We start from the raw sequence: 20,132 nt of genomic DNA, 5'->3' as shown, positions 1-20,132 counted from the left end.
ATATTTGGATGGTTAAATGCCCCGAAATACGCCTGAAAACACTCCGTGTGAACATACCCTAAGGCCAAAAACTAGGCTGTCTTTAAGGGGTTAATGGTGCTCCCATTTAAATTAATTGGACTAATGTTTTTTTTTTCTTTTTAAGTTTTTCTGATATGACTTTGTTGCAGTGGCTCACTATGTAACTTTTTGCAGTTTATAAGATGTGGGTGTGTGAAGTTTAATGTGTGCATTTCACTTATATGTTAGTTAAAGAGGCTCTGTCACCAGATTTTGCAACCCCTATCTGCTATTGCAGCAGATAGGCGCTGCAATGTAGATTACAGTAACGTTTTTATTTTTAAAAAACGAGCATTTTTGGCCAAGTTATGACCATTTTTGTATATATGCAAATGAGGCTTGCAAAAGTACAACTGGGCATGTTGAAAAGTAAGGGTATGTGCACACACACTAAGGGGAGATTCACACGAACGTTGCGTTTTTGCGCGCGCAAACAACGCAGCGTTTTGCGAGCGCAAAAACCATTTGACAGCTGCGTGTGTCATGCGTGTCTGATGCGCGGCTGCGTGATTTTCGCGCAGCCGGCATCATAGAGATGAGGCTTGTCAACGCCCGTCACTGTCCAAGGTGCTGAAAGAGCTAAATCTTTCAGCACCCTCGACAGTGAATGCCGAACACAACAGCGAAAAACCTGTAAAAAAAAAAGATAAAGTTCCTACTTACCGAGAACTTCCCGGCCGTTGCCTTGGTGACGCGTCCTTGGTGACGCGTCCTTGGTGACGCGCCTCTCTTGACATCGGGCCCCACCTCCCTGGATGACGCAGCAGTCCAAGTGACCGCTGCAGCCTGTGATTGGCTGCAGCCTGTGCTTGGCCTGTGATTGGCTGGAGCTGTCACTTGAACTGAAGTGTCATCCCGGGAGGTCGGACTGCAGGAAGGAGACAGGAGTAATCGGTAAGTTAGAACTTCGTTTTTTTTTTACAGGTTAATGTATTTTGGGATCGCAAGTCACTGTCCATGGTGCTGAAACAGTTTAACTCTTTCAGCACCATGGACAGTGACTATCTCCTGACGTCGCGTACCGATAATTTTTTTGCCGGGATCGGCCAAAACGAGTTTGGCCGAACCCGGTGAAGTTCGGTACGCTTGTCCGGCTTCGCTCATCGCAAAGACACTCCGTTTGGATGTTCGGAAACAGAAAAGCATGTGGTGCTTTTCGGTTTTCATTCATCCTTTTCACTGCTGTTGCGCGAATCACGCTCGTCCCACGGAAGTGCTTCCGTGTGGTGCGCGTGATTTTCACGCACCCATTGACTTCAATGGGTGCGTGATGCGCGAAATACGCAGAGTTATTGAACCTGTCGCGCTTTTTGCGCAGCAGACAAACGCTGCGCAAAAAGCACGGACTGTCTGTACTGCCCCATAGACTTGTATTGGTCCATGCGTGCCGCGTGAAAACCACGCGGCCCGCACGGACCGAATACACGCTCGTGTGAATCCCCCCTAATTACGTCCGTAATTTACGGACGTATTTCGGCCGCAAGTCCCGGACCGAACACAGTGCAAGGAGCCGGGCTCCTAGCATCATACTTATGTACGATGCTAGAAGTCCCTGCCTCGCTGCAGGACAACTGTCCCGTACTGTAAACATGATTACACTACGGGACAGTTGTCCTGCAGCGAGGCAGGGACTCCTAGCATCGTACATAAGTATGATGCTAGGAGCCCGGCTCCTTGCACTGTGTTCGGTCCGGGACTTGCGGCCGAAATACGTCCGTCAATTACGGACGTAATTAGTGTGTGTGCACATACCCTAAAAGTCCAACTGGGTGTGTATTATGTGCGTACATCGGGGTGTGTTTACTACTTTTACTAGCTGGGCGTTGTGTATAGAAGTATCATCCACTTCTCTTCACAACGCCCAGCTTCTGGCAGTGCAGATCTGTGACGTCACTCACAGGTCCTGCATCGTGTCGGCCACATCGGCACCAGAGGCTACAGTTGATTCTGCAGCAGCATCAGCGTTTGCAGGTAAGTAGCTACATCGATTTACCTGCAAACGCCGATGCTGCTGCAGAATCATCTGTAGCCTCTGGTGCCGATATGTCCTCGCTCGTCTGACACGATGCAGGACCTGGGGAAGTGACGTCACAGCGTGATCTCTCGAGAACACGGCTGTGTCTGCACTGTCAGAAGCTGGGCGTTCTGAAGAGAAGTGGATGATACTTCTCGTCAGAACGCCCAGCTAGTAAAAGTAGTAAAAACGCCCCGATGTACGCACATAATACACGCCCAGTTGTACTTTTGCAAGCCTCATTTGCATAAATACAAAAATGGTCATAACTTGGCCAAAAATGCTCGTTTTTTAAAAATAAAAACGTTACTGTAATCTACATTGCAGCGCCTATCTGCTGCAATTGCAGATAGGGGTTGCAAAATCTGGTGACAGAGCCTCTTTAAAGGCGTTGTCCAAGATTAGGAAAAAAGATAATTAAATTTTTCAACAAATAGTGGTAATCTTGTCCACGGGTTTCAGGTGAATGGGGCTGAGCTGCAATACCAAACATAGCCTATGGACAAAGGGGCAGTTCCTGTAAAAAATAAAAATGAAAAACAAAAACAAAAAAAAACCCCTACATTATACAATAAAGAACCTTTATTTGGTGAAGCAAGACATTAAAACTACTGTAAATAATTTATTAGGGAATTTTTAGCTAATGACCTGCAGTAGAATTCGGTAAATGCAGAACACAGATGCCACTTAAAATAAAAGTGGCTCTATTAATGGGCTACTCAGCACATCATAGCAGCTTCCATGGGGAGTTATTTTCTTTCTTTCTTTCGAAACTTTTTTCTAACCTGCAGTATGCTACCACTTGGACTGGAAGAATTTATGTTAGGCGTCATGCAAGTAGCTATATCACGGCACAGTGTTGAACGGAGAAGTAACAGGCCACCCATATTAGGTGCATAGGTCTTAGACACTGTTCACACTGAGTATTTTGACGAGCTTTTTGGCGCGGAAACCGCTCCGCAAAACTCGTCAAAAACCGTCCGAAAATGCCCTATCTTTGCGCGGTTACGCCTCTGACCTCCCATTGACATCAATGGGAGGCAGAGAAAGCGTATTTTGCGAATTTTTTTGCCCGTAGCACTCAATGGGCGCGAGCGAAAAACGCTGCGAAAATCGCGGCAAACGCCGTGCAGGAAGGTCAAATTCTGCCTCAAAATCCCAAATTGAATTTTGAGGCAGAATATTCCTCCTGCAAAAAACTCTGTGTGAACACAGCAAGTACCTCAATATGCGTCTGGTTTTTATAAGGATGAAAATGGCACCCACAATTAGACTTCGCATTGTATTAAATATTTACTTAGCTCTGCAGTATGGAGTCACCTCATTGATTCTCAAAGAAAATTAAATATAATAAATGCAGCACCATTTAAAGCATAGGTTAACCTTTGGTGAGCCTGCATTTATATGTTAGGAAGCGGCATATACACTATATGGACAAAAGTAAGGAACACCTACACATTACACCTACAGGGGCTTTTATGACATCCCAATCTAAATCCTTAGTTATTATTATGGAGTTGGTCCCCCCTTTACAGCTAAAAGAGCTTCCACTCTTCTGGGAAGGCTTTCTACAAGATTTTGGAGTGTGTCTGTGGGAAATTTTTCCTATTCATCCAGAAGAGCATCGATCAGACACTGATCTTGAACGAGAGGGCCTGGCTCGCAATCTCCATTCTAGCTTATCCAAAATGTGTTTGGATAAACTCACCCAACCATGGGACATAGTCATGCTGGAACAGAAAGGGGTCTTCCCCAAACTGATCCCACAAGGTTGAAAGCATACAATTGTCCAAAATGTCTTGGTATGCTGACGCATTAAGATTGCCCTTCATTGGAACTAGGGGACCTAGGCCAACCCCTTAGAAAAAAAACCATAGCATTATCCCTCCTTCACCAAACTTTACAGTTGGCACAATGCAGTCAGGCAGGTAACGTTCTCCCGGCAAATCCAGACTCGTCCATCAGACTGCCAGATAGAAAAGCGTGATTCGTCACTCCACAGAACATGTTTCCACTGCTCCAGAGTACAGTGGCGGCGTGCTTTACACCACTCCATCCGATGCTTGGCATTGTGCTTTGTGATGTAAGGCTTGCATGCAGCTGCTCAGCCATGGAGCTCCCAGACCACACTTTTTGTACGGATGTTGATGCCAGAGGAGGTTTGGATCTCTGCAGTTATTGAGTCAGCAGAGCGTTGGTGACTTTTATGCACTATGTGCCTCAGCACTCAGCGACCCCGCTCTGTCACTTTACGTGGTTTCCCACTTCGTGGCTGCTGCTGTGATACCTAAATGCTTCCACTTTGCAATAATATCATTCACAGTTGATCGTGGAATATCTAGAAGGAAAGAAATTTCATGAACTGAATTGTTACAACAGTGGCATCCTATTACAGTACCACGCTCTAATTCAATGAGCTGTTTAGAACGACCCATTCTTTCACAAATGTTTGTAAAGGCAGACTGCATGGCTAGGTGCTTAATTTTATACATCTCTGGTAAATGGACTGAATGAAACAACTGAATTCAATGATTAAGCCTTTCCTGACCAAGGGTCCATATATGGACAGAGAGACATCAGGGGCTCCCTCTAGGAATGGAATCTCTGGCCAGAGCAATCTGACCGGGGATTCCGCTGCAAGAGGGAGCTTAGGTGGCGCTATCTACAGGGGGGGGATGCTGTATACGAGGGAGGGTGGTGATATATACAGGGGGGTGGTGCTATCTATAGGGGTGATGCTATATGCAGGCGGTTGCACTATCTACAGGGGGATGGAGCTTTCTACTGGGTGGATGAAGAGGTCGGTGGCTCCCTCTAGGAGTGGAATCCCCCGGGATTCCTAGAGGAAGCTTAGTTGGCACATTAGATACAAAACAGACTAATCCTTTTTATAGATAAGTTAGTTGGTACCTATCTAGTCAAAATCCTGTGTATGCAAATGTAATAAGTGGGAGTAACCCCCATCCTTAATGCTATACATACAGTGATTCCTCAACAGGGCCATCTTAACACATTTGTGGGCCCAGTGCAAAGAGGTAATATAGTGCCCCCCATACCATAGCCTAATGCCTCCATTGTTCCCCTCACACAGTATATTTCCCCCAGAGAGTCCTCCATACAGTATAATGCCCCTATAGTGCCCCAACACATTATAATGCCCCATAAGGCCTACCCACACAGTATAAAACCCCCAAAGTGCCCCCTCACACAGTGTCAAACCACCATAGTGACTCAACTCATTATAATGCTCCATAATGCCTCCTCACAGTATCTTGCATCCATAGTGCCCCCTCACATAGTATCGTTCTCCCATAGTTCCCCCCTCAGTACAATGCCCCCATAGTGCCTCTCCACACAGTATAATGCCCCCATAGTGCCTCCCCACACAATATAATGCTCCTATAGTGCCTCTTCCAAAAAATAAAATAAATCCTCATTCCGCCCTGTTTCCACCATTGTGCTGTTCGGCGCAGGCAGGCGCAGTGACGTCCCTGCACCGTGCCTGTCTGTACCAAGCCGCTCAAGTCAAGTGTCACAATGTGAATAGTGGAGCAAGGACCTGACGAATCCCTGCTTCAGTGTATTTATAGGGCCTCGTCGAATGGATCGGCTGTGGCCCCTGCCGATGGTCGCATCTGGTTGCTAGGCAACCAGACGCCTGCTTTATCAGGCCTACTCTACAGAATGTCAGCGCAGGGAACCGATGTCTCTCTCTCCAACATAGTTTTCAAATGTATCTTGGATGCAGTTGAAAATGAAGCTATTTCCAAGGGACCCGGCTCCCAGGGGTTCTTGTGTAAGTGCACCATTTGCCCAATGCAGGGGCATAACTAGGAAAGACTGGGCTCCATAGCAAACTTACTTTTGACTGGGTCCCCCTCCCACAACCATAGACCCCACAACACCCGCCCTCCCGACAATTAAAATTTAGCATTTCTGTGTGCCATGTAAAAATACAGCTAGGCTGCCAAGTTATAGATAGCACCACACTCAATCCTTCTGTAAATAGTGTCACACCCCCTGTAGATAGTGCCACATGCCCCCGTGGTAGATAGTGCCACACATCCCCCTTTGTAGATACTGCGGCACACCCCCTTGTAGATAGTACCACCCCCCTGTAGATAGTGCCACACAGTCCCCCTTATAGATAGTGCCACACAGTCCCCCCTGTAGATAGTGCCACACAGCTCCCCCTTTGTAGATAGTGCCATACCGAACCACCCCCCCCCCTTGCAGATACCATTTTTTTCTATCTTTCTTACCCCAGCACCTTATAGGCTGCAGGTCTAACAAGGCCATTATCCTAGTGAATGGCAGGGCAGGGAGCTAGCTCTCTGCTCCGCCATAGTATTCAATTGTATCTGCGTCTTAAGGATGCAGATTCAATTGAATGTGGCAGCCGCCAAGCGCCACAGATGCTTGGTGTTAGTGACAACATCGGGCATAGAGGGGGTGGGCCGCCCTGCCCGCAAAATATAAATGCTATGTGTGGGGCTGGGCGGCACGGGCCCCCTCATGCATAGCCACTATGGCTGCTATTGTGATAGTTAAAGCGGCCCTGCCCTCAAGTTACATTATTCGTTCTGGGACGACCATTGTAAGTTAACAATTGTAGCTTGAGGCTATAAGTCTTTTGAAAACTAGTAATTGACCTCAAAATGTCTACCCAAAATTAGAAAAAAATAAACCACTTCCCACCCAATCACGTACAGTCACGTCGTCAGCGCTAATGTGTTAGAACCTACTCACGTAACTGTACGGGATGATGATGGAGCGGGCTCAGATTCTGAGCCTGCGCCATCATCCGCGGGTCCCAGCTGTAAATTACAGCTGACATCCCGCTGTAACGGCCAGGACAGGAGCTAGGGGTATAGTTAGCATTTTACCCCATAGTTTTTTTTGTTGAATTTATTGGAATTAGTCTGTGAAGCTGAAAATCTACTTTTTTGGTGAAAAAACATAGAATTTTTACAAGGCATAAAGGAGACAAAGCACCCAACATTTGTAAAGCAATTTCTCCCGAGTACGGCAGAACCATTCCAGCAAAATCTACGCTCCAAAATCCAAATGGCGCTCCTTCCCTGCTGAGCCCTGCCGTTGGTCTGAAAAAACAGTTTATTACCACATATGGTGTATTTCCGTAATCGGGAGAAATTGCTTTACAAATATTGGGCGCTTTTTCTCCTTTATTCCTTGTAAAAATTTGAAAATGCTGTTTTTTTGAGAAAATAAAGTAGATTTTCATCTTCACAGTCTAATTCCAATAAATTCAGGAAAAAACCTGTGGGGTAAAAATGCTAACTATACCCCTAGAAAAATGCCTTGAGGGGTGTATTTTCCAAAATGGGGTCACTTTTGGGGGTTTTCCACTGTTTTGGTCCCTCCAGTGCGTTGCAAACACGACATGGCACTGAATACCATTCCAGCAAAATCTGCCCTCCAAAATCCAAATGGCGCTCCTTCCCATCAGAGCTCTGCCGTGGGTCTAAACAGCAGTTTATGACCACATATGGAGTATTGCCATAATCAGAGAAATTGCTTTCCAAAGGTGGGGCTTCTTTTTCTCCTTTATTCCTTGTAAAAATTAGAAAATTCTATGTTTTTTATTTGTACATTAATTCAAATAAATTTAGCAAAAAAAGCTGTGGGGTCAAAATGCTCATATACCCCTGGATACATTCCTTAAGGAGTTTCGTTTCCAAAATTGCGTCACTTTTGGGAGTTTTCCACTGTTTTGGCACCACAAGACCTCTTCAAACCTGACATGGTGCCTAAAATATACTCTAAACAAAAGGCGGCCCCAAAATCCACTAGGTGCTCTTTTGCTTCTGAGGCCTGTGCTTCAGTCCATTATCACACTAGTGCCACATGTGGGATATTCCTAAAAACTGCAGAATCTGGCCAATAAATATTGAGTTGCATTTCACCTCTACTTTGCTTTAATTCCTGTGAAACGCCTGAAGGGTTAAAACACTTTCCGAATTTTGTTTTAAATACTTTGAGGGGTGCAGTTATTTGAAATCGGGTTTTTTATAAGTGTTTCAAATATATGGGCCCCTGAAAGCCACTTCAGAACTGAACTGGTCCCTGAAAAAATAGCCTTTTGAAATTTCCTTGAAAATGTAAGAAATTGTTGCTAAAGTTCTAAGCCTTGAAACGTCCTAGAAAAATAAAAGGACGTTCAACAAATGATGCAACCATAAAATAGACATATAGGAATGTTAATTAGAAATTATTTTGGGTGGTATTACTATCTGTTTTACAAGCAGATACATTAAAATTTAGAAAAATCAGAATTTTTCCAAATTTTCTCAAAATTGTTGGTTTTTCACAAATAAGCAATGAATTTATCGACCACATTTTTCCACTCACATGAAGTCCAATATGTCACGAGAAAACATTCTCAGAATCGCTTAGTTAGGTAAAAGCATTCCAAAGTTATTATCACATAAAGTGATACATGTCAGATTTGAAAAAATGGGGCTGGTCCTGAAGGCCAAGATGAGCTTGGTTCTGAAGGGGTTAAAGAGAAAAAAAGCAGATAACTAATACAGATAAAGTAAGTAATTCCATATAAAAGTTATATGAAATGTTAAATACTTTTGTGTCAAAAAAGACAAAAGTATAATAGGTATGATACCTTTATTGGCTAACCATTAAAGTTCTATATGCAAGCTTTCAGTGCACAGAGGCCCCTTCTTCAGGCAGTTTACAAATGAATGACTTAGAAAAAAGCTAAAAAGAGCTGCTGGAAGCTGTAAATCACTTTATATGATGAAGACAGGAGATTCTTCAGGGTTCAGTACAGTATACAATGTACTGAAAATATTAAATGGGGCCACCCTCATCTGGTGTCAAAGGGAGCAGCTCACCCTAGTACCATTAAAGAGCAGTACAGGACATATACTGTACTATACTGTAGAGAGGCGCTACTAGACAGCCAATCAGTGCATGCACTTCAGTAATACAGAGGTTTTACCAGAGAAATTGGCTGGATCTTCCAGCCAATTACATGAGCTTCCGATTGTGCAGTATATGTGGCACTGTATCTTGAATCTGGGTTTAAATTACAATGGCCCTGGAAACACCATTGTATGTTGAAAATATTGTAACTTGAGGCTATTGTAACCTGAGGGACCACTGTATTTATGTTGTATAGTGCCAAATATGGTGTACCAAGAAAATGGGCACTGTTAATTACAATTTTTCTTATGTGATGTGCTAACTTGCTATCCCACACTAGGAGTGCAGAAGAGGAGGAGGAGATACGTGGCTGTGTGATAACTGTATCTTTTATGCTATGTTTTTACTGATTATTTGCATTTGCAGGTGCGGGCAATGATAGCTGACTACTGTTGCCCTAAATTATTTGGCGTCGGGAGAAACTGTCCGGATGCCACATTAGTTAGGTAATTGCTGTGCCATAAAAGCAGGGAGTACGAGTCTAGCGTGGCTATGCTTCATACTCATTTTGGAGGCTATACATAGTCTTTAGAAAGCGACTGATCCCACATAAGGGTGTTCAGTTTGTGGGCTAAGCCCCCAGAGAACAAACTGTGCCGTGATCTGCTGTAAGCTCCTGTTGGCGTCAATGGCGGATTATCATTGGGCATTTTGGGCGGCCCAAGTACAATGTGTTTTTGCCGCGATTTTGCTGTGAATCGCGTAAAAAAAACTAGACAAAACGGCATTGGGTATGTCCTGTAAAAGACCTGCAGACATAAAGGTCACATGACCTTATGTCTGCAGTTCTTTTTACTGAATAGAGACCTGCTGGTCACATGACCGCAGGTCCTACACCCGCAGCAAGAGAGAAGACTGTATTTAGGGGGTCTGTATTAGTTTAAAGGGTCTGGGGGGGTCTGTATTTAGGATGCCTGGGGTCTTTATTTAAGGGGTCTGGTTTGGGGTCTGTATATTTAGGGTGTCTGGTCTGGGCTCTGTATTAGTTTATGGGGGTGTTTATTTAAGGGGTCTGGGTTCTGTATTAGTTTAGAGAGTCAGGTATGGGGTCTGTATTAGTTTATGGGGTCTGTTTTTAGGGGGCCTGGTCTGGGGTCTGTATTAGTTTAGGGGGTCTGGTCTGGGGTATGTATTAGTTTAGGAAGTCAGGTCTGGGGTAATTAGTTTAGGGGGTCAGGATTTAGGGGTCTGGTCCAAGGTCTGTATTTAGGGTGCTTGTTCTGGGGTCTTTATTTTTTTAGGGTGCTTGTTCTGGGGTCTGTATTTGCTTAGGGTGGTCTGGTCTGGGGACAGCAATAGTTTAGAAGGTCTGGGGTCTGTATGAACTCTAATTTATTAGTCTGAGTAAAAGTGGTTGTCCTGGCACATCGATAGGTCATCAATATGAAAAAAACGGTCCATGCCCAGACAACCCCTTTAATGTATGGTCCTTGTGGCCTTGGAATTTTTGTGTTTCTATAGAGGCTGGAAATGGCTGCAGAAGCAAGGAGCAAAGATGTCTTATTAGGAGAAGTCGCCATACTGGTCTGTGTCAGATGGAGAAGAAAAGAGAACGACTCCCATCAGAGAAGACATCACTCGTGAGTCACTGGATCAATAGAGGATCTGTCCCCTCTCCTGACATGTCTGTTGTAGGAAATCCTTGTATTCCACATAAAGTCTTTGTATATCCAGGACTAATAGACAAATGCGTGTTACCACTCCCATTGTCAGGAGGAGATGTCCCTACACAGTGTTATACTGTCGGCGATGGTTGGAGACTGTCAGTATGTAGGGACACAGCCCTTTGACAAGAGGAATCGTAATACCCATTTGTCAACGCTCGCACAAAAACGTGGTGTTCACTATAGACACGGCAGAGCGGTGGTGGGGAAGGCGGGCGCAAGTTTGTGGAACATCCCAGGGCCTATAGTCTACTTAATCCGCCACTGGTTGGCGTCGAGCGGCACAAAGTAGGGCTCTGAGTTTAGTGGGTATGGAGAGTTGGTGGGTAATGGGCAGGACCCCCTCACAATAATCAAGCTAGCCAGGAAGTTCAGCAAGGACCTGTGATTTAAAAAGGACATTATCCCTGTATCAGAGAGGAGTACTTGTGACTCTGTCCTAGTGGTAAGCCAGCCATCGCTTCTCTGCTGAGAAGTGTTGTGTTTTGCCTGCTGTGGTCACTTGTTAGTCAACACCGGCGTAAGTCAAAGTAAATTTGTTTTGCCATCACTACTGGTATACATACCATCTTTTCCACGACTACCCTGCACATTGGCCTTACACCACCCAGGCCGTACATTACACAAATAACACAATGAATGTGTCCTTCCAGTTTATCAGTAATAAATATCACCGTAGTTCTACAATATTTTCTAGGGAGACTTTGTAACTAAGCAGGTTTGTATAAGCTTCTTGTACATAAATGATGACTATCATGAAAAGGATATTGAACTTGCTTATATCGTTTTGTTGCCATTCAGTAGCCCTGTTATGTAAATATTAACTTTAAAAAAAAGTGTCAAAATAATTGATGATAAAGCAAATATCCCAAGAGAGATATTTCTGTGTGATTTAACAATTAGGCTGCAAACTCCCTGGGACTGTCCGTGAAAACAAAGGATAACTTCTGACTTTGTTTTCAGGTCTCCGTGTATTCTGGCATATTACAATAGTGTGTAACCTCAGCCTTTTAAGGCCTCTAAGTGTTACTTCATCTCTGTCTACTCCTTGCAGGGGGATCTCAGTGAGCTTGGGAAGCTGCTCATGCAAGGCTCATTTAACGTGTGGACTGATCACAAGAAAGGCCATAATAAAGTGAAAGATCTGGCCAGATTCAAGCCCATGCAAAGGCACCTCTTTCTGTATGCCAAAACGCTCCTCTTCTGCAAGAAGAGGGAGGAAAGCACAGAAGGACATGAGAAATCTCCTTCCTACAGCTTCAAGCATGCATTGAAGGTAATGACCCACTCTAAGGCCGAATTCAGACGAGCGTGGTAAACGTCCGTGTGACGGCCTTTAGAAACAACGGCCGTCACATGGTAGCATGTATTTCAATGGGGCCGCTCACACGGCCGTTGTTTCAACGGACCGTGTGAAGGGTCCGTTGAAAAATAGAACATGTTCTATTTTGTTCCGTTTTCACGGATCCCTTCATAGACTCAGGTCTATAGGAATCCGTGAAAACGGGACCCGCACGGGGGAAAACGTCCGTTTTTCACGTCCGAGTTTCCCCACGTTCGTCTGAAGTCGGCCTTACACTCATGTACATATAATATTATTGGGTGTTAAATCTGGTTTATACGGTAGTATATGAATTTACTGCAGGATCCAATTAAGTTAGATGAGATCTAAATATGAATGGAATTAACATTTCAAAGGCTTTTGGAAAGTTTTGCAGTTGTAGACCATTTACTTTTTTAATAAATTGTATTATTTCATCAGACTGATTTATGGAAGATCTTTCATTGATTATCTTTGTCGTCATATCTTTTTGTGATAAAGGATGATGATTTGGCTAGTCAGAGGTAAATCTATTTATGTTTTTTTTTTTTTTATATTGGTAATAATACAGATGAGTTCTGTTGGTATCACTGAAAATGTAAAAGGGGATAACAAGAAGTTTGAAGTTTGGTTTAACGGCAGAGAAGAGGTGTACATTATACAGGTAAGGGACTCTTCCTAACTCTAGCCACATGAACAGTACCATCAGTTTTCTTATAGCACTTCTTTGCATCACTTCTACCACTTAGCACACGCACGTCATTTAAAAAGAGTTTTCTCTTTGTTTTCATCAACATGTTTTTATTGTAAAGATTTTCCAAAATTTGACAACCAGCCATGGAATTCCACAGCAAACAGGAACAGAACAGAATGGAAAGTGGGAGGGAAAAAAAGGTGTGAGGTCTAAGGAGTCCAGAAAGAGAAAAGTCTCTTGGCCATTTAGGGGTCATTCTAATAAGGGATCCAGGGAGCAGGTCAGCCAGGGTGAGTCCAAATAGGGAGCTTGCAGAAATACAGCGGGTGGTGTCCGCTTAAGCTCAATGCACAGAATTCCAGACTACTGGGCTGCAGCTGCAATTGTGTATTAAAGGCTGGCTTTTAGAGGTAGCGAGGAAAAAAGGAAAGAAAAAAAAGAAAATGAAAATAATACATAAATAGAGGGGGGGGATAGGGATATGAGGATGCGCAGACCATAAACACCCGTATGGTTCAAAGGGACAGGCCGATGAGAAAAAGAAAACCAATCACTCAATGTGTATGATTATACCGGGCCACTATAGAGGATCATCACCAACTAACGTCCGCTCCAGGAACCAGACGGTTAGACTAAAATAATATCGTATTCTGATCTTAATGTGTGTGCAGAGGATGTGGATTATGGGTTGCCAGGTCTCAAAGAAACTACGTATCTCGATTCCTTTTGGAGGGTGGCGTTAACTCAATCCATGCGTAATAGAAAGATCAACTTTTCTAAAAATAAACCAAGGGACGGGACATCTGGGCCCAGCCAGGTCTGCAGGATAGTTTTTTGGACAGCAGTGAAAATGCAGAGAATGAGCCTCTTGTAGAGCCGGGGGACGGGAGGAGTTATGTCAGGCAGATGACCAAAAAGAGCTGGGGGTTAGGGGAATCTGTTGTTTAGTGTGTGTGTGTGTGTGTGTGTGTGTGTGTGTGTGTGTGTGGGTGAAAAGCAGTATCCATAAGCAGGTCCATAAGCAGTGGTACATGTCAGCCACATTTGCACCGCACCTGGAGCAAGCTGGGGTTGGGACATTTCCCATATGGAAGTTTAGTTTATGGAAGTTTATGTGCGATTTTCAAAAAACATTTCCCAGTAGGAAATAGCCAGTATGTATTTCAGTGCCTTGCCAAGAGTGCGAAGGATTAAATCAGGTGTAAACTCAGAGTCATGAGAAGTCCACCGCCCCAATCCCGAGTTGAGTGCCTGATAATCAACCTGTTTTCCGGAGTAGCAAGTTGTAAGCTGAGATTTGTTTCTGGGGTTTCGTCAAGGTGACAAGCCGATGACAAAAATTGTCGTCCCAGTTCTCCTCCTCGTATGGAGCGCAACACACCAATGATATAGCTGTGTGCCTGCAAGAAGTGAAAGAAATGTGGGCGCGTGAATTCATGTTTGACGCAAGCTTGAGAGAACGAGAGAGCTTTACGCGTGGAAGTCTCCACCAAATCCCCCACCCTTAAAATGCCCTGCGACATCCACCGACGGAAAATCGGGTGTGCCCTGCCCCCTTGTAAATTGGGATTTACTTTTAATTCACCGCTTCTCAGAACTCTTTTAGGGCTTCCGTTCGAACTTACTGTCGGTGGAACAATAGTATAGTCGACTATGCTGTTGTTTCCGTGAAAAAACAGAAACTTTAGAGAACAGAAACAATGGAAACCAACTGCAACGGAAGCATTACCATTGAAATCAATGGTAATGCAAATGGAAGCTATGGCTTTGTTCGGCTTTCCGTTCATTGGTTCCTCTGACGGAAAGATCGAATGAAACCGATGAACGGAAGCCCAAAGCTGATGTGAATAGGCCCTTACTTATAATCTTTCCTGCTGTTCTTCTCCTTGTTTTATTGTGAAAACACTATTCATAATTAAATTCTATCATAGTACATAGTACAATAATTGTGCAAACTATGCATAATCTGCCTTTTCTGAACTAAATTTTAATAATTTAAAGTGACACTCCACTATTACTAAGGCTCATTTACCCAAGTATATGTGTGGAATTATCTAATCATTTGTTTTATCACTGGTAGTTTAGTATTATATCATTCATTCTGTCATTGCTATAATGGAAATCAGCTCTCCATCCACTGACTTCTGGGTGAGCATATGATAGACGTGTTTATACACAGCAGCCAATCTGAGGCAGAGCTACAGAGGGGAGGAAGAGATAAGCAACCTGGACCAATAATGAAGCAGGAGGTGGACATCAGACTACCTCAGATTCCCTGTAGGCGCTATAGCTAAGCTGTAGTCACGCATCCTGAGCAAAATAAATAACATGTATTGCATAGTTACTGACTTATCTATAATTTTGATCTCACGATTAATTGTTTTAAGGTGAAAAGCTCCTGCCAATGTTACATAAATACTGAGCATGAAAACGGCAGTTCAAGTGAGGAAACTAAACATGTTGTAGTGTATTTTCATATAAGGGACATAAGTACTTGGTATAGCTCCCAATCTTGCTTCTTTGGAAAAGGGATTATTTAAAAGTTTAAACATGCTCTTTTTGTTGTCTGAGTTTAGTAGTTACCTTTTTTTTTGCAGGCATCAACTGTTGAATTAAAAAATCTTTGGGTTTCACAAATTCGAAAAGTTTTGACTGGTCAGCTTGAAGCATGCAGAGGTAATCTCATTTTATGTATGTGTATATCTATAAAATCAGTGTGTGGACATTTATGTATGGGTTGTGTACACTGTACATTTTTGAATAATGTATAATTATACACCCCTCAACATTAAAATTGCAACACCAAGAAGGAAAAGTTTTAGAATTGTGGAAATCACAAGATCAATAGACATGATAATGATAAGCAAATGATAAAAAAATGTAAACAGAATATTCCCAAGATCTTGATTTATTAAGTATCGAGTACGAGCGTCACACGCAGTAATACACACACTTAGGGTATGTTCACACGCACTATTTACGGACGTAATTCAGGCGTTTTACGCCTGGATTTACGCCCGAAAATACGGCTTGAAAGTGTCGGCAAACATCTGCCCATTCATTTGAATGGGTTTTACGATGTACTGTGCAGATGGTAATTTTTTTTACGCGCCACTGTCAAAAGACGACGCGTAGAAAAGACACCCGTGTCAAAGAAGTGCATGTCACTTCTTGGGACATAATTGGAGCTGTTTTCCCTTGACTCCATAGAAAAACAGCTCCAATTACGTCCGTAATGGACGCTGCGAAAAATGCCTGCACATGCCATTACTTCTGAAATTCAGGAGCTGTTTTCGCCTGAAAACAGCTCCGTAATTTCAGGCGTATCGGACGTGTACGTGTGAACATATCCTTACACGCCTTGGCATGCTATCAATGAGGTTATTAATGGTTGTCTGAGGAATGCTATACCACGGTGAATGCACTTGGGCACACAAATCCTCAAGATTAATAAATACCTATATAGAACCAGACCTAACAATAAACGTTATGGTAAACGTCCACACATATCAGGAAAAAACAGACAATAAATACCTATAACTGTATGTGAGGACAAATAATGACACCCCAAAGGGGAGAATTTAATAACATCAAATGCCACAAGAGATTTGCAAAAAATATATATCCTTTATTACAATAAAGGATATATATTTTTTGCAAATCCCTTGTGGCATTTGATGTTATTATTTCAAATCCTCAAGATTGGCTGCTGGCAGCTCCCTTTGCTGACGAATGATGTCCCAGATGTGCTCGATGGTAGACAAGTCTGGAAACACTGTAGGCCATTGTAGCAACTTTAGGCCATGCAGGCTCCTCACAGTAGCATGGAAAACAAGCTGCCTGGCATTGTTCTGTTGAAAAACGGCTTCTGGGACACTTTGGAGAAATTACCGTACTACTGGTTTCACGACCAAATCAATGTAACGCCGAGCTGTTAGTGTACCTGAAGTGAAGACTAGAGGGGTCCGGCTGCCGTACCTTATGCCACCCCACACCATAATCCCGGGAATAGGACTGCTGTGACGTTCCCTTATGGAGGCCTCTTCATGGCGTTGCCCACATAGTCTCCAGACCAATCTCCAGCTACCATTGGGTCCGAAACAAAAATAGGACTCATCGCTGAAGAGGAAAGACCTCCATTCCAGCCTCCATTGCTGTCTTGCTGTTGCTCAATGATAGCCTTTGAGACCAGTGGTGTGTGGTTAATGGAACACCTGTATCTGGACGTCTGTCTCGTAGCTCAATGTTGTGCAATTGCCTTCTGATGATTTGTTTCGGCACTGGTTGCCGCCGAAGGCTTGACATGTGACGTCCAATTTAACTTGCAGTACAGAATTGATCACTATGCGCCATTCTTCCAATCAGACAATCTGTTCGTGCAGTGGTTCGCCACCGCACACACTTTGCTGTCATTCCTGTTTGTTGTTGCTCTCCAAACCTCCAGGACAGTCAACGTTGAACAGTTCAGATATCTCGGCCTAGGCACATAGCAATCTGCCGGAGGAATGTACCAAGTTTTCTCAGTTCAAAGATTCTCTCCCTCTCAGTTTGCGACAAATGGCGATAACTGGCACGTAAACTAACAGGAGGCATCGCACAATCATCCAACACCACTTGATCTGATTTTTGACGTTTCATGTAGCTAAAATCTTTGCTTTCAATATGGCTTTTATGCCCCTCCCACATGCCAAAGATTGGAGCTAGGGTGCTTGAAAATGTGATTATTTGCAGATCTTAGCGACACCAGCTACTTCCTCGATTTGCATAACCTTACGGCTTACCCTTCTTGGTGTTGCAATTTCAATGTTGAGGAGTGTATATTGGAAAAGTTACTAAAAATTAGAAGAGTATTAGAAGTCCTCGAGGAGTTCTGTAACCATATAAAGCACAAGGCTGTAGGGAGTAGTGGGTACATTATACCTTATACACCGTGTTCCAAATTATTATGCACATTGGATTTTTAAGTGTCATAAACATTTAATTATTAGTTTTTCAATTAAACTCATGGATGGTACTGTGTCTTAGGGCTCTTTGGATCATTGTAATCAATCTCAGACACCTGTGATAATTAGTTTACCAGGTGTGCCCAATCAAAGGAAAACTACTTAACAAGGACGTTCCACTTTATTAAGCAGCCCACAGTTTTCAAGCAATATGGGAAAGAAAAAGGATCTCTCTGCGGCCGAAAAGCGTGAAATAGTGAAATACCTTGGACAAGGTATGAAAACATTGGATATTTCAAGAAAACTTAAGCGTGATCATCGTACTGTGAAAAGATTTGTGGCTGATTCAGAGCACAGACTGGTTCGTTCAGATAAAGGCATAATGAGGAAGGTTTCTGCCTGACAAATTAATTGGATTAGGAGAGCAGCTGCTAAAATGCCATGGATGGAGTAGTGGATGGTTGGTGAATGGCCAGCATGTCCTAACAAGGCTGCGACGTGAGCAAGGAGGTGGCGGAGTCATGTTTTGGGCTGGAATCATGGGGAGAGAGCTGGTAGGCCCCTTTAGGGTCCCTGACGGTGTGACAATGACCTCTGCAAAGTACGTAGAGTTTATGACTGACCACTTTCTTCCGTGGTACAAAAAGAAGAACCATGCCTTCCGTAGAAAAATTATCTTCATGCTGCAAAGAATACCTCTGTGTCATTGGCTGCTATGGTCATAAAAGGAGAGAAACTCATGGTGTCTTCCCCTGACCTCAACTCTATTGAGAACCTTTGTAGTATCCTCAAGCAAAATATCTTTGAGGGTGGGAGGGAGTTCACATCAAAACAGAAGCTCTGGGAGGCTATTCTGACATCCTGCAAAGATATTCAAGCAGAAACTGTCCAAATACTCACAAATTCAATGGATGCAAGAATTGTGAAGGTGATATCAAAGAAGGGGTCCTATGTTAACATGTAACTTGGCCTGTTAAGTTTTTTTTGATTGAAAGAGCTTTTGATTTCTGTAAATATGACCTCCTGATGCTGCAAATTCAAAAAATTATCATTTTAGTTCTCTTTACAACCTTTAAAATGTTTTGATCTCTGTTGTGCATAATAATTTGAAACAGTGCATTTTGAGTTTTTTACTGTTATCATTAGGAGATTTGTTCAATAAAATTCGCATTATACTCCAACGGTTGATGGCTTGAAGATAATACTGACTGTCATTTGCATCGACTATTTAGGAAACTCAGCGAAAAATAATATTTGCATAATAATTTGGAACGCGGTGTAATACACATCTCATCTGCTGTAGAACTTCTTTTTGAGCATAAGTGGGAGATTCCTTTCCACTATCGACTGATATAAAACAGCATAATTCTTTTCAAAAAGAAGGGTAGTAGCATCTGAGGTGTGTATTATGTTTTGTAGCAGGTGGAACACAGAACTTTATAAGGCTAGGATCACACAAACAGTTTTGATGCCGTTTTTGGCTAATTTTTTGTAAAGCCAGAAGTGGATCCAAAAGGGAGAAAACGTATAAAGAAAATACTGATACATCTCCTTTCGTTGGTGTCTGGCTCAAAAACTGCCACAAAAATGGCATCAAAACTGTGTGTGTGATCCTGGCCTAATACATCAGCTTCTTAAAAACATATTGTTTAGGCAGCACGGCATGCCTGTAAACCAGTGGTAGATACAGGAAACTTTCGTCAAAAGCAAACTTTGACAGACCTCGTCTACAGGAAAAGGTGAGCAGTGTCTGTAGCGCAACTTGTTTCTGTATAATCGTCAAGTTCTTTTGCCATTCAACAACATTGCTCAAGATGATAACACCATACAAACCTGGTTCAGCCCACTCAGTATCATTCTCCAATAGTGCCTCCCCACAGTATAATGCCCCCGTAGAACCCCCTCACACAGTATAATACTTTTATTTATGCCCCCCACAAAGTATAATGCCCTCAAGTGCCTCCCACACAGTATAATACCCCATAATGCCTCCCACACAGTATAATGCCAAATAGATGCCGCACGCAGTATAATTCCCCATAGCTGCCCCATACAGTATAATGCCCCCATAGCTGCCCCCATACAGTATAATGCCCCCATAGAGTATAAAGCCAACACAAATTCCCCATACAGTATAAAGCCCCATAGCTGCCCCATACAGCATAATGCCCCCTTAGATGCCCCATACACTATAATGCCCCCATATCTGCCCCATAAAGTATAATGCCCACATAGCTGCGCTATATGGTGTAATGCCCACACAGATGCCCCCATTCAGTATAATGCCCACCCAAATTCCCCCATACAGTATAATGCCCACACAAATTTCCCCATCCAGTATAGTGCCCCATAGCTGCTCCCATACAATATAATGCCCCTGTAGCTGCCACATACAGTATAATGCCCCATAGATGCACCTTTACAGTTTAATTCCCGCACAAATCCCCTCATACAGTATAATGCCCCATAGCTG

The 20,132-nt window shown here is 43.2% G+C and overlaps 1 protein-coding gene across 3 annotated transcripts in view; it reads left to right on the top strand.

Annotated features, from left to right (window-relative positions):
• The window catches only part of MCF2L2 (MCF.2 cell line derived transforming sequence-like 2), a 396,533-nt gene that overhangs the window by 296,600 nt on the left and 79,801 nt on the right, over positions 1-20,132 (top strand). For all 3 annotated transcript variants that reach the window (XM_075861683.1, XM_075861681.1, XM_075861682.1), the window contains exons 22-24: positions 11,756-11,977; positions 12,594-12,686; positions 15,314-15,392. In XM_075861683.1, coding sequence (XP_075717798.1) covers positions 11,756-11,977; positions 12,594-12,686; positions 15,314-15,392 — 394 coding nt within the window. The remainder of the gene's footprint in view (positions 1-11,755; positions 11,978-12,593; positions 12,687-15,313; positions 15,393-20,132) is intronic.

This window comes from Rhinoderma darwinii, chromosome 4 (genome assembly GCF_050947455.1).
Source record: "Rhinoderma darwinii isolate aRhiDar2 chromosome 4, aRhiDar2.hap1, whole genome shotgun sequence".
Taxonomy (NCBI): domain Eukaryota; kingdom Metazoa; phylum Chordata; class Amphibia; order Anura; family Rhinodermatidae; genus Rhinoderma; species Rhinoderma darwinii.
This window is presented reverse-complemented; position numbering and strand designations above follow the sequence as displayed.